Source organism: Cottoperca gobio, chromosome 11 (assembly GCF_900634415.1).
Source record: "Cottoperca gobio chromosome 11, fCotGob3.1, whole genome shotgun sequence".
NCBI lineage: Eukaryota > Metazoa > Chordata > Actinopteri > Perciformes > Bovichtidae > Cottoperca > Cottoperca gobio.
The window spans coordinates 21,995,247-22,010,374 of record NC_041365.1 but is presented as its reverse complement, the minus strand read 5'-3'; the positions used below and the strand labels follow the sequence as shown (position 1 = coordinate 22,010,374).

General features: G+C 40.7%; 1 protein-coding gene across 1 annotated transcript in view; it reads left to right on the top strand.

The window, feature by feature from the left end:
• Positions 1 to 90: 90 nt before the first annotated feature.
• Positions 91 to 15,128, top strand: part of LOC115016164 (macrophage mannose receptor 1-like) — a 16,132-nt gene continuing 1,094 nt past the window's right edge. The window contains exons 1-5 of the mRNA XM_029443838.1: positions 91 to 944; positions 6,785 to 7,092; positions 13,407 to 13,576; positions 13,933 to 14,143; positions 14,704 to 15,045. Of these exons, the coding sequence (XP_029299698.1) occupies positions 907 to 944; positions 6,785 to 7,092; positions 13,407 to 13,576; positions 13,933 to 14,143; positions 14,704 to 15,045 (1,069 nt within the window). The 5' untranslated portion in view covers positions 91 to 906. The remainder of the gene's footprint in view (positions 945 to 6,784; positions 7,093 to 13,406; positions 13,577 to 13,932; positions 14,144 to 14,703; positions 15,046 to 15,128) is intronic.

The following is a 15,128-nucleotide window of genomic DNA, read 5'->3' as shown; positions in this document are numbered from 1 at the left end:
CCGATGCTCTGAAGGCCTCATGTTGGATATTTAGTGGGAGCCGGTTTTGATTCAGATGGTGTATCAATGCTCTCCTCCATCTTGTCTCTCAAGAGTTGAGTTCGTTAGTTCACTTTGTCGTGTTGGAGAGAAACTTGTCTGTAAATGCAGAATCAAAAGGTCGACCATACAGATACTGTCGCTAACCTTAGAAGGCGAAGACAACGGAGTGGTAGCCCAGCGCGGTTGGCGACCATGCTAAAGATAACCGAGTGCGCTGTGCAGGACACGACGCCACTGACAGGAGACCGTTACTTTGAATACAATTCCATTTCTCTGCGTTTAAACGTTGGAAACATCTGAGATAATGTCAGTACACAGCTCAACATATACACAACATGGGTCGAGTTGTTCTTAGACTTTAATGTTACATTTTATACCTTCTAAGCATCAAGTGTCTCATTTCTGCCAGAGAGATGGATGGAAAGCTTCAGTGCAGATATACATGCACCGACTCTTAATCAGTGTTAGTGAGATAACACATCAAATCAGTGATTCATATCAGCTGTGATTCGGAGATAATGAGCGAGGTGGTGCTTTCACTAATTGTTTCACATGACCTCCATCACTTAGTAGGAAGCAGCACTGTATGTTACCAGGAGGCCACTCGCCGTGCCAAGAAGACACGTGACCTCCAAACAATACGAAACGATTAAAACACTAATGCCACTTTGCAGAGCAAATGGGAAAGATGTGCTGAAGAGCAGAACAAGCAAAGCACCACGAGCTGAGTGGCTACGATGAAGACAGAGATGCGGTTGAAAGCTGCAGAATAAGTTTGTAAATGGACTTTGTGTTACACAAGCGGCGTGCGTCCTGGGATGGATTAGCACGACATTTGGTCCACACATTAGTGTTCCCCACAGGATGAAGAAGAACTTTGATGATCCTCAGACGTCCATCAGGTCAGTTCTCAGCCTCAGCTGTGCTCTGAGTTTAGTGTAAGTAACGGACACGCTTAGCTGTGATTGTGATAATGCACTGACATGGTGCTCGAGGCTCTTTTTATGGTAATCTGTGCTGTACGTTTATTCAAAATGAAAAGCACCACCAACACTAAAGGTCTGCTGAAGCTATCGGAGGAATTATTGCAATTGAGTCTCACTGGAGATGATGTGATGTAAACAAACTGCACAAAAGGACTAAATGGACCTTGTGGGGGGATTGTTGAGCATCTGCTTGGGTTAAATGTGAGCTGGCATCAGACTTTAAATAACCCATATCATGAAACAATTAATTTTCCTTGATACGAAAGTCTAAAATCTAAACGTCCCTCTTAAATGTAAATTCTGCTTCATTACAAGTAGCGTCTCAATTTCTCAGAGTCTGGAAGGCAGGTTGTGAACAAACCAACAATTTAGCCAGACCATCGAAACCAGTGCTTTCCATCCCTGAGGGTTGTGGGTTCACATCTCACAGGATGATAAACATGATTAAAACAAGGGAGAAATGTGCTCCACAAAATCAATTCCTTTCTTCAGACTGGTCTCCAATCTTTTATTTGTTCCAATGAATCTGAAAGTGGAACATACGTCTGGCAGCCAACAGGTTTATTTGGAGGATAAAGTGAAAATGAGCACACTTGAAGAGTCGGTAATAATCTCCCGTGTATTTGTTCGGAGTAGGAACGATGGCTACAAAGATAAGTCGAAGAAGCGCTGCACAGATTTAGCGTTGCACTCGGAGAACATTGATGGATCAAAAGGATCCAAATTGATGCAGCAGAAGCAGAAACATCGTCCTCAAGGCCAGAGGTCTGTACTTCAGAGGTGTCACAGCCAGGGATCTTACACCTACAGAGACAGGACACAGCTTTAAAGAGCAATGCCCTTAAGTGAGACTGAACAACACACAGAAGGGTCGATACGCACCCACGCAAAAGATATCACCTGGCCAAGTATCTGACTGACAGGCGAGAAGAACACGTGTTAGGGACGAGCGTGTCTCTGCAGCGGGCGCTGCTCAATTACCGTTCATCTCCTTCACCACACAACACACAGAAGTGTGCGTAACGTGAGCGGACCAAGTCAATACTCCACAACAGCTCCATTTGCAGCATTATGTGAGCAGAATCTTTTTTATTGCCAAGTAAGTTTGAACCTACAAGGAATTTGCTGCGGTACGTAGATGCTCATCGTCAAATATATACAAAAATAAAAAATTGTATACAAAATATAGAATGTAGACAATGTGCAATATACAATATAAGCATTACGTTAAGTGCACCATCATCGTCTTTGTCAGGTTGAATTTCCTCAGCCGCCGCAGGAAGTACATCCTCTGCTGTGCTGTTCAGCTCCCACTTCAGGTCCTGGGCGATGATGGTGCCCAGGAAGCGTAAGCACCATCATAACAAATGGGCCTCATATCGTGACCAGTCAAAAAAGATATGCTACTGGAGAAACATCAGCACACAGACGTAGAGACTGTACCAGGTTTGTTACAAAAACCCAGTTCTCTGAAAGGTAGCGACCTTCTGTTAGCGACACGGTGTGGCTACACCAATGCTTTATTTCTGCATCTCTTTCTGTAAAAAGAATCATGTGTTCCTGAGGTTTCCTCTCCGTATTCTAAGATGATTGAGCATCTACTACAGCACAAGGGTTTAATAAGTCTAAACAAGGATTCATTTGTGAGCATACTCGGTCTTGTATGTTCAAGCTGTTTTAATCATTTATGTTTCTAGAATTATCCTCGAGTTGTTTTAGTCTCACTATTATGTCCATTCGACAAATGTGTTTGCAAACAGTAGTTTCCTGTTTACACATCCAGCAAATGCAGAGCAGCATGAGCTTCATGTTACTGGCAGTCCAACAAACACAAGCTCAGTGTCCTTCTCCTTCTCGCTCAGTTTTTGGTCTCCACCAACCCCTGCAGCGTCTCTTCAGCTGCTAAATGCTTCACTATGTTCTCCAGCCAGCTGCTAACATTGTCTGTCTGCTGTTTGGTGCCGGTGAAGAGGTGTACAGTAGGAGATTAAATGAAACAAAACAAGTTGCATGTCTTAAAACTAAAACAATGAGTTGAAGGAGGCTGAGAGATACAGGAGCGCATTGCATTCACAAAAAAAAAAAAATATTAGACCTTTTATCTCGTAATCATCAATTACTATCCCGAATTACAAGAAAAGATCTAAATAACATTGGTCTCTATGTGCAGCCGCCTGAGAAGAGTGACACTACACTTTATAAGTTTGAAGTAATTGTCTCCAATATTATGCAAAAGCACATTTTTCCAATATAAGCGTCGCAGTATAACCAACAGGAGGCCACTGAAGTGATGTAGGAGACTCTACTGTTTGAATCTTTTGTAGTAACTTTTCTGTGTTGCACACTCGTCTCACCGCCGGCTGCACATCGAGAGCGAACTTCAGAGTCCAGCTGAGCGGACGGCTCGTTCAGATGAAACTTGTTGTTTTCCTCACTATGGTTGGAAAGAGGCGTCATTTGTGTTTTCACAGCGTTTCCTTTATGAGTTATAAGTAGTACGCTGACCGTGCGTGCAGCCTGTTGCATCTTTTTAGTATTTCCAACTTTTAGCTTTCTTATTTCATCTTATTTGTTCAATTTTTCTATATGATACCTATATGTACTCTAACTCCTCTATGTTTATATATATTTATTCATTTTTAAAATGGAGCAATTGTAACGCGACCAAATTTCCTCCCGGGAATCAATAAAATATTTCTCATTCTGAAGTTCAAAACTGTGAATATATTTCCAATTTAACAGAACTCTCCCAGTAGACACACTCGTATTAATGCCACCCACATTAAGTAACATGTCCTAGTGTCTCAAACCTGGAAGGAAGAAGAAACAGATTATTTCCGATAGCGCCATCATTGCTCACTGAACTGAACTTCTCATAATTAAGAGATTCTTTCTTAAAATTATGAGATATTCTCTGTTGTAATTACAAGATTTGGGTCATAATTCTACATCCTTCATCACTAGTGTGGTGTGACCCTTTCATATTAATTTGAACCCTTTGTTAAATATATAAATATTGATTATTGCAGCCTTAATATAAAACGGATGCAAATTCTTTGTTTCTTAAGTTCAACAACTAAACACTGAAATTAAAGCCTCCATATGAAAGTTATTAGCTATTACCAAGTACAACTTGTATCACATTGTCTTGTATTTCATTGTATTGTATGAGTCATACACATATGGAAATGAAATATTATATTGTAGAGCCCTTTAATGTGTAGGAGCCATCGGGCACCAGCAGGGTTATCTAAAGAGGACCAGATCCACTGCTGGGAGCTTCTGGTGAATCAATTAGCAACGGCAAACACTATGTGTTATTACTGTGAAATTACAGTGTTGGAGAACAAACACCGCTGACGACAGTCAATAATGTGACTGGACAAAGAGAAATTTTAATTATGCGTAAACAGCAAAACAAGCTTCTCTCAATGGAGTTAATATAAAATGTGTCATAATAAAACATTGATTTATGTCCACTGTGAGTGCACGGAGTATAGAAGCCATTCTTGCAAAATGATTGCATGTAATTTATTCATGTGAAGCTCTTTGTTCCTATTCTCTGGCATACCATTATTTTAGATTATTTATTTTACTATTACTTTTGTTTGTAACTTAAAGCTTGGAAAGTAATAATGTTTCGTACAGTATACTGTTCATGGATTGACGTGCAGTGCAATTCTTCCCAATTACTGATACACACATCGTTTATTTCTGCTTTTACGGTATATTCAAAAGAGAAAGAAACGTACGGCGAGAGAAACGTACGGCGAGAGAAACGTACGGCGAGAGAAATGTACAGAGAGACGTACAGAGACAGAAACGTACGGCGAGAGAAATGTACAGAGAACCATACAGTGAGAGAAATGTACGGAGAGAAACGTACGGAGAGAAACGTACAGAGAGACGTACAGAGACAGAAACGTACAGAGACAGAAACGTACAGAGAACCATACAGTGAGAGAAACGTACGGAGAGAAACGTACAGAGAGACGTACAGAGACAGAAACGTACAGAGACAGAAACGTACAGAGAACCATACAGTGAGAGAAACGTACAGAGAGAAACGTACAGAGAGAAACGTACAGAGACAGAAACGTACAGAGAACCATACAGAGAGAGAAACGTAAAGACAAACATACAGCAAGAGAAACGTACAGACAAACGTACAGAGAGAGAAACGTACAGAGAAACGTACAGAGAGAAATTTACAGAGCGAAACGTACAGAGAGAGAGAAACGTAAAGACAAACATACAGCAAGAGAAACGTACAGAGAGAAACGTAAGAGAGAAACGTAAAGAGAGAAACGTACGGAGAAATGTATAGAGAGAAACGTACGGAGAGAAACGTACGGAGAGAAACGTACGTACAGACAAACGTACAGAGAGAGAAACGTACAGAGAAACGTACAGAGAGAAATTTACACAGAGAAACGTACAGAGAGAGAGAGAAACGTACAGAGAGAGAAATGTACAGCGAGAGAAACGTACGGCGGAACGTATAGAGAGAGAAACGGAGAGAGAAACGTACAGAGAAATGTACAGCGAGAGAAACGTACGGCGGAACGTATAGAGAGAGAAACGGAGAGAGAAACGTACGGAGAGAGAAACGTACAGAGAGAGAAACGTACAGAGAGAGAAACGTACAGAGAGAGAAACGTACAGAAAGAAACGTACAGAGAGAAACGTACAGAGAGAAACGTACAGAGAGAAACGTACAGAGAGAAACGTACGTACAGAGAAACTTACAGAGAGAAACGTACAGAGAGAGAGAAACGGACAGCAAGAAAAACGTACGGCGAAACGTACAGAGAGAGAAACGTATGGAGAGAGAATCGTACAGACTGAGAAACATACAGAGAGAGAAATGTACGGAGAAACGTATAGAGAGACAAACGTACAGAGAGAAATGTATAGAGAGAAACGTACAGAGAAATGTACAGAGACAGAAACGTACAGAGAAACATACAGCGAGAGAAACGTATAGAGAGAAACGTACAGCGAAACATACAGAGAAATGTACAGAGATAGAAACGTACAGCGCTAGAAACGTACGGAGAAACGTACAGAGAGAAACGTACAGAGAGAAACGTACAGAGAGAGAAACGTACGTACAGAGAGAAACGTAAGAGAGAAACGTACGGAGAAACGTACAGAGAGAGAAACGTACGGAGAAACGTACAGCGAGACAAACGTACAGCGAGACAAACGTACAGAGAGAGAGAAACGTATATAGAAACGTACAGAGAGAAACCTACAGAGAAACCTACAGCGAGAGAAACGTACAGAGAGAAACGTACAGAGAAACATACGAGACAAACGTACAGCGAGACAAACGTACAGAGAGAGAGAAACGTATAGAGAAACGTACAGAGAGAAACGTACAGAGAGAAAAACGTACAGAGAAACGTACAGAGAGAAACGTACGGAGAAACATACAGAAAGAGAGAAACATACAGATAGAAACATACAGAGAGAGAAACGTACAGAGAAACGTACAGAGAGAGAAACGTACAGAGAAACATACAGAGAGAGAGAAACGTACAGAGAAACATACAGAGAGAAACGTACAGAGAGAGGGAAACTTACAGAGAGAAACGTGCGGAGAAACATACAGAGAGAGAAACGTACAGAAAAACGTACAGAGAGAAAAACGTACGGAGAAACATACAGAGAGAAACGTACAGAGAAACGTACAGAGAGAAAAATACAGACAGGTATAGTTTATCACAGACTTGGACATTTTGTATTTCTAGAGGCCGTACAGGAGATCTGTGTCGAAGGAGGAGCCCCTCTGGAGGACAGGGTAAGTGGCAGACCCCTCTGTATGACGGCGGCCGAGGCGAAACCACCAACGATGTCGAGAGGGTACAGGGGGAATTCGGTAACGCTGCAGCTCGGCAGGGGGAAGCAGAATCTGCCGCAGCTCAACAGGGAACAGAACAGGGGTCTGCCACAGCTCGGCGGCAGCATCAGGTTTCTGCCGCAGTTTGGCGGCAGCATCAAGGGTCGGCGGCAGCATCAAGGGTCTGCCGCAGTTCGGCGGCAGGATTGGAGGGATCAGGTGAGGGAATATGACAGATCATAAAGTTACCCCTCAAAAGAGTCTTCTGGGACCATTTTAATGGGCAGATAATCCAGTCCCTCAGGATCTCCAGCCTAGTGCTCTGTGGTCCCCACCCGGGGTTTCGGTGCCGCTCCCGGCTGTGCAGGTGCTGGAGCTCGCGGCAGCGAAGCAGGAGAAGGGGCCGGAACTGCCGGCTGCATCAGGGCTGCTGCTAGCTGCTAGATCTGGGTGGATGCCAACAGGCGTACCTCCGCATCAATGGTGGCCTCGCGCTGCTGGAAGACGCCCTCAGCCCTCTCGAGGCGGAACTGTGGTGAAGGGGTGTGTGCTGGGTCCATTATTGGCCAGATTGTTGTCACGGATGTGTTTGGACCCAAATGCAGCACACAGGAAACCAGGAACAGTTCTGATGTCTAATATCAGAGCTTGGCAGGTACAGGGCAGGACAAATAACGAGCACATGTATGTACAAAATCCAAGCAGACAAACCAGTAGGGGACAAGCAAAAGGTAGATTGTGGCCGAGCAGAGGGTCAGGAATCAGAAGAGATGAGCAGGTCAGAGGCAGGTTGGGTCAGCAGCAGGAAAACAGCCCGGAATGAAGTGCTGAGAGTCTTGCATAAATCGTACTACAATCTGGCACAGAGTGGGTGAGCAGGAGAGGGTTAAACACTGGCTTGATTGGAGATGAGATGCAGCTGCAGTCCAGGTGAGCTGGTGAGGTGGAGGCGGGGTGAGTGGAGCAATACAGAGGTGCAGCAGGTAAGGAGAGAAACAGACTGGGACATTTTCAGATTACAGTAAATCTGCTTTTACTTAAATAAAGGATCTGAGTGCTTCTTCCACTCCTAAAATCTACATGTTTACCCTTTAGTCTAGAGAACAGTTGTCATGTCATCGTGGTTTTAAAATAAAATGATAAGGTATTTTCTACTTTACCTTTTTCAAGCTGCTCTGCCACCAAATGTCACACATTTGCAGTTAAATCATTATAATCACCGTTATTCTATTTCCGTAGAGTGAACAGTGATAAAAGCTTCCTCTCTTCCTGAATATCCCCTCCAGGAAAATTAATATGGAGCTTGGGAGAGCATCAATTATTCAAACTCAATTACTCAGCATGATTCTTTCTATAAAACACAGTGGATGATGTCTGTAGCCTGCTTCAAAGGTATTTTAGGATTTTATTATGCTGGATATCTGCATCTTGTGATTATAACATGGAAAATAATGAGAAAACACTCTTTATTAAAAGATTCAGCTCGGATCGAGTGTAAAACACTTGCTACATGCTGATTTCTGAATTTCTAATGACACTTTTAATTTTTGTCCTTAAACATTTCTTGTGGATTCATATCACATGCTGTGTGAGACAATATGTCTAGGTTTTGCAACAGAAAGCACTTAGTAATTGGTCTTTAATCTTCCTTTATGGTAAAACATGTTGTTTACCACAGAGCCTTTAACAGCATCTGGCAGGAGAAGTACCAAAGCTCCCGTCTCAGCTTTGATATTTGACGCCTCAAGGACTCGGATAATTTTTTTTCACAGACGGCATCTGTTCAGTGAAAGAAAAGCATATTTTCCATCAAACATTTTATTATTTTGACATTTCTGTCTCCTGCGTGTCCCTCCGGTCACACATTCATACATCTGAGTAACAACCAGTCTTAAAAGGAAACACAGAGGAGTTGTATCCACAGGGTGACAAACCTTGAACTATCTCTTCAATGTAAACTCAGAAATATGTCTGTTTGTGCCAAATATCAGTTCTAGTTTATTGTGACAGTTGCCACACTTTAATCCAAAGTATGCAGGTCAGATTACATTTGTTTATGGATATACAGAAAATAATTCCTATTGACTTTGTTGACCTTTCCTGTTGGTCCAAATCTCCATGAGACCAAGCCTTGGTCACTGCAAAGGTATCTTAAAATCTTATTACCATTAAATCTGCTGTGGATATTCATAATCCCCAGAGGATAAATACGAATGTAACCCCTGATCTTTCAGAAATCTGTACACAAGAAATACTATACCCTCAACGTCTCACTGCATATTTAAAAACAAAATGGAGGAGTGAGGGAACAATAACTGTATGAGGCGTGGCCTCGTGGATACATAGTGCCACGTGTGACTGTAAAAAGGAGTTATTATTATTAAGGTCTTTGAATGACCTACAGGATAAACTTTACTCCCTCATCTCTCTGGCCGGTTTTAAACGAAGATTTATCTCAAACTGTTGCTGCTACAATGCATAGTGAGAATTCAAGTTAGAATGAAGATAATTTTCTCATAAACATCTATATAATCAGATTTCTTCTTGCAACCTGTGTTTTTTGTTTTTGTTTCGGTTTGTCTGAATGTAGTTCTCCTCTTTTCTTGTAAACTGAATTTGGTCGTTTTCATGTTGGTCACTCGCATTGCTTTCCAAGCTTTGAAGAGATGAGTTTGTTTCTTGTATTGCACTATAAACAAAAACAAAAAAAAGGGAGAATGCAGTTTTAAGACACTTCTGCGTTGGCTTTATTTGTTTATTTGACAGTTGCTGTTCGGTGCACAAAAATAATCTAGTTTGTAGTTTCTCTTTAAATACTCATGTGCTCATTTGAGGTTAACAGTACAAAGATTGTGTTACCTCCTGTAGTCTTTGTTTCTCAAGCAATACATCCTCTGCGTCCTGTTTCTTCTTCTCTTGCTGCATCACAAAGTGACTCTTCAGCTCCCTCAGAGGTTTCACTGTGTATTTATTCAGTCACCGATCTATCTGACGAGCTGTTGACTGCTCTTTATATGTGCAGCAATTATGCAGTCATGAACACTGGAACCAAGAGCAGCACTTACCTTGACCTCAGTGTACAGCAGGGTCACTCCTGCAGGCTCTGCTCGGCCCAGCAGGTCCCTGGGCCAGAGCTTTGTTTGAAGTTACCGCTAACATTTTTCTTGCTAGGAAGTCACAAGGAGACTAAAACAGACACATATCTAAAACAAAGCGGCGAAATGACCAAAAAGAGTCACAAAGCCATCAATAAAAAACAGAATACGAGCAGTGATCCAAACCAAAAAACTGTTAGACCAGGAGGATGTTGAACAGCTTTCCATCAGCTACTGAAATAAGAGGATCAAATTATTATGACTTCGCTCGTGTTGCCTTTCTCACCAGGTCCACAGGCGGCTCCAAAGGGTCCAGAGTTTACTCAGAGCTGCTGGTAACACTGGGGTAATGCACTAAAAGACGAGGCTACTTAAATAATAGCGAGAGCTGTAAGGGTTGTAACCTCCATCAGCGCTTTAAACTAGTTTCATTGTTGTCTAAATAAGACAAATCCCAGTTGCCTGAGCATGCAGCTCTCAATCTCAAGGGAAATACACAGAGCAATATCGTCTTAAATAAGAAAATGTGGCTGATTCACTGTATTATTATTGTTCTATGTTATTGGTTGCATCAGAACATTATTTATATTATTCAGGCAAGCTGCATATAAATGTGATTTTCCCCCATGAGTAACCTGCAGCCTGATCAGCTGTTATTTGGACAGCATCAATCCACCATTGTGCAGAGGTGTGTTGCTGCTGGTCGTTCCAAGGTCCAGGTACACGATACACACAAAGAGGAGAGAGCCAATCAGTCAGGGCTCCTGGACATTGGAGCGACCTGGGCCGCAAACTCTGGTCTCTTAAATCACTTTCAAAAACACATTGTTTTAGAATTGCTTTTGGGGGATTTTATTTATGTTTTATTACATTTAGGTCGTTTTATTCTCTGTGTTTATTTTCTGACTTTTAGTTCATTTCAGTTTAAAATGTGTTATGTGTTTATTGGAAAGCACGTTGGAACTGTGTTTGAAAGGTGCTATAAAAATAAACTGTATTATTTAAAGAAATAGTTACAGCACAGGTTTAAATCTTTGTCGTACCACTCTCTCTCCCCCATGTCTACACTGTCCTCTGTCAAATAAATGTAAATATGCCACAAAGTGATGTGTAGTACCCACAAGCTTTCCAACATAAACAACAAAAAGGGTTCATAGCCAGTTCTTTCCAAAACATATGACTTACATATACTTTAAACCAACACTCCACAGTTCTTATGTAAGAGAGTCATTGTGTAGCTTTATAACATGTGTAGACCTTGTTCTCTGAGAATGAGTTGTATATCAAATATTGATCATTTCTCTAGTGGCATGGTAACTAAAACAATATCATTCATTAGACTGTTATTGATAGAGTCAGAGACCCAGCAAAAAAAGACATATTGTTGTCAGGAACAAACATTAGAATTTTAGAAAATAATAAAAAAAAGAGGTCACATATGAAGCTACTCATGGTGTCAAGTAACAGACACAACCCTAACGTATACACAGTAACCCAAGTTTTGAGTTAAAGATGGAAAATCATCTTATTGTATGTTTCCCAGCTGATCATAATTCAAAAATATTGTATAATACTGTCCATTTAATGAAAGCTAGGAACACACTTACACAAATATTGCAATGGAAACGGATATTTCTTCTAGTATTATTTGTAAAAAAAAAAAAAGACAGAGAGATGGATGAAACTTACAGTATGAGGATGAGGAAATATATTTCATAATTATTGTTATATTTACTTATAATTATTATTTTAAGTAATCCCCAAATCATTTCGACTTTCTGAATTGTGAAAAATATAAGGTATAACAAGAAACTGGTAGAAAGATGAGCCTCTAGGTGTCATGATCTTGATTTGCTACTTCCTGTTTTATTTTTAAATGTTCAAACCCCCTTGTGTCCATTCACCCTGGCCTCGTGTCTTTGCTTTTCTCCCCCAGCTTTGTCTTGTTCCCTCGTTTAATGTCTGTGTGATATATCCCTGTCTGTCCCAGTGTTCCTTGTCAGTTTTGTCATCCATGTTACCTTGATGTTCCCTGGCATTCTTCCCGTGTTCCCTCGTGTCATCCTGGTTTGTATTTGCAGTTTTACTTTTTGTCTTGTTTTATATTTTCATAAGCTTTTTGAATAAAGCTCTCTTTTTGTTAATCACCTCGTCTGCCGCTCTGCATTTGGGTCCTCACCCCTCACTCCACCGTGACACCAAGGAAAGAACAGTGGTTTGAGATTGTCCAGGATATATATTCATACCAACAAAACATTAAAGGCAATGAATGTGGAATTTACAGACGTCAAGTTAGGTCAGACATTTCCTCAAAGCACCCTGTCTGACCGAGTTTACATTTCATCAAATTTGCATTTGATTTGGTAGCACAAGGCTGTGTGTGTGTGTGTGTGTGTGTGTGTGTGTGTGTGTGTGTGTGTGTGTGTGTGTGTGTGTGTGTGTGTGTGTGTGTGTGTGTGTGTGTGTGTGTGTGTGTGTGTGTGTGTACAGATACATATCTTACACAGCACTGTAACTTTTATTCTTGTGTTTTTTATTCTTGTGGGCTCTTTAATGATTGTTTTTAAATGTATTTAAATGTCCTTTTATAACGCGTTTCTTTTGCACTTTGTCTTTTAATGTTTCTGTAAAGCACTTTGAATTGCCTTGTTGTTGAAATGTGCTTTATAAAGACATACTTAAGTGAAGGAACTGTTTGTTTCTATGAAAGATACTTTGATGGTTTCATTTCATGTTTAACTATTGTGTCTTTGAGTTTTGTCTCTTCTCTTGTATTCTTATTGTTATTTGTCTAATATGCAAACTATTGTTGCCTCTGACAAATTTGCATGAAGTCAAATGATCCTGACGTACTGTAAGACGTGCATGTGTCACCTTATGAGTTATTTCAACCGTGGCAATCTGAAGCCACACATTAAAATAAACCGAGAGCAAACAAAGATGGACATAGTTCTTCTGCTCATCATGGCTACACCAGGCAAGTGTTTTATATATGTTTATTATTTTATTACAGTACATTGATATATCCTTGTGGCTATAAAAAACTATTTATAATGATAAACACTATTACGATGCACTTCAGTTATATTATTAATGATTTGTACAGACAAATAGCAACTGAATAAAATCTGATTATTTTCTGTAAATCTAAGCGGTCGTGAGATGATTAATACGAGAGGAAGGTTCTGATGCTCGATAAATAGAAAGATTATTTGTATTGTAGGCTAAACATTTGTCATAATGTTCTTAAGTTAACTCTCTAGAAATGACTGAATTGTACCGTATGCACAGTACTGGAGTAAAATGTACATGTTACGATGCTACATCCACCACTGATTTACAATAACTTGCTTTCTATGAATTACTGAATACACTGAAATGTTACAAAGTCAAGTTAGAGCCTAAATCTAATCAATAAGCATGTGTGTGTCACTACAGGGCTGTGTGCTGTCTCATCACATGCTGCACGTCAGTACCATGTTATCTCTGAGCTGAAGACCATGACTGAAGCACAAAGTTACTGCAGAGAGAAATACACGGACCTGGCCTCTATACACAACATGGAGGATGTGAACACCCTGAACAACGTGGTGAAACATGGAAAATATGTGAGTTCACCTTTATCTCTTTCATTTCAAATTCATTGTTGACCTTTATGTTGGTTTGACAGTTTAACTAATCTGACCCTACATAGTAACTAATAACTGAAGTGAGAAGAAGTGTTTTCAGTATAAAGGTCCCTCGTTGTGTGTCACCAGTGTTTCCCTTCGAGCCGCAGTGGAGGGATGGTAACAAAAGGAGGGAGTTAGTATGAGAAAGCCTTCGGAGGATATCCACAGACAGCTAAAGCCTCATATTAACTTCAGATAGATATCTTTTTAACAAACATGTTTATTTCGTTGAGCAGTTTTAAAAGCTAGAGCAGGTTTTAATTCTTTATTTCTCCATGAAATGTTGCTTTCAGCGAGCCTGGATAGGGCTGTATGATGAGAGCTGGAGGTGGTCATTGTCCAACAGCAGCTTCTACAAACCCGGGGAGACGGAGTTCAGATCGTGGTTTTCTGTAAAACCCAGAGGCTACAGTCCAAGCTGCGCAAGCATGCGTCCTAGACCTGTACATTGGCAGCCCTACGCATGTAACAAGAAGCTTAACCCAGTCTGCATGGATGTCACAGGTGAGAATATTAACTCGGGAAGTTAAAAACATAGCAGTGTGTTTTTTGACCTCTCCCCTTCTTCTCTGCTTCTCTTTGTCTCGAGCAGCTCCAACAGTAAACTGTTTATACATTGATGTATTAACAATCTGATAATGTCACTTAAAGTACATTTTACAGCTAATATGTCTGTACTTTTACTTCAATAGGATTGTGATTGCAGCTTTACTTGTAACAGAGTTTCTTTACATTGTTGTGCTGCTGCTTTTACTAAAATATCTGAAGACTTCTTCCACCACTGATGAGCCCTGAAGTTTAGTTCTGAGGCAAAGACCACATCAAGGTTTCTTACCTCATATTCATGTGTGGAAGAAACTCAAATGCTGTTTGTATTTATTTGGAGTAGATTTGAATAATATTTGTATACATCGGGAGAGACTGATAAGAAATACTCAGTAACATTTATTAAGATGATATATATTATATCATATAAAGTTATGAATACCACCACAGCTGGGGCCTTGATGGCAGGCTGTATGTTATGTGCCTCTACACAACACTTCACTTTGGTCCATTTTTAGGGACAGATGTCACATTTTCCTACATCGACAACTTAATGACGTGGACTGAAGCCCAGAGCTACTGCAGAGAACACCACACAGACCTGGCCAGCATGAGAAACAAGAAGGACAACAAGAAGGTACATGAGCAGAAACCTTTTCTGACCCCAGTCTGGATCGGCCTTTTCAGAGACACGTGGAAGTGGTCGGATGGGAGTGACTTCTCATTCACTCACTGGACACAATCTGTGGAAAATAACAGCAAACCTTTGAGTGAGAGTTGTGTGGTTGCAAACTTCGCCTTCTCTGGAGAATGGGAGGACGAGAGCTGTGAGACCAAGAATTCATTCATCTGTTACAAAGGTGAGTGGAAACACATGAACAGCTATGACTGAAGCTGCTGAAAAAGAACCAAACATAAATGTTGTGACTGATAAAGTTTCTTT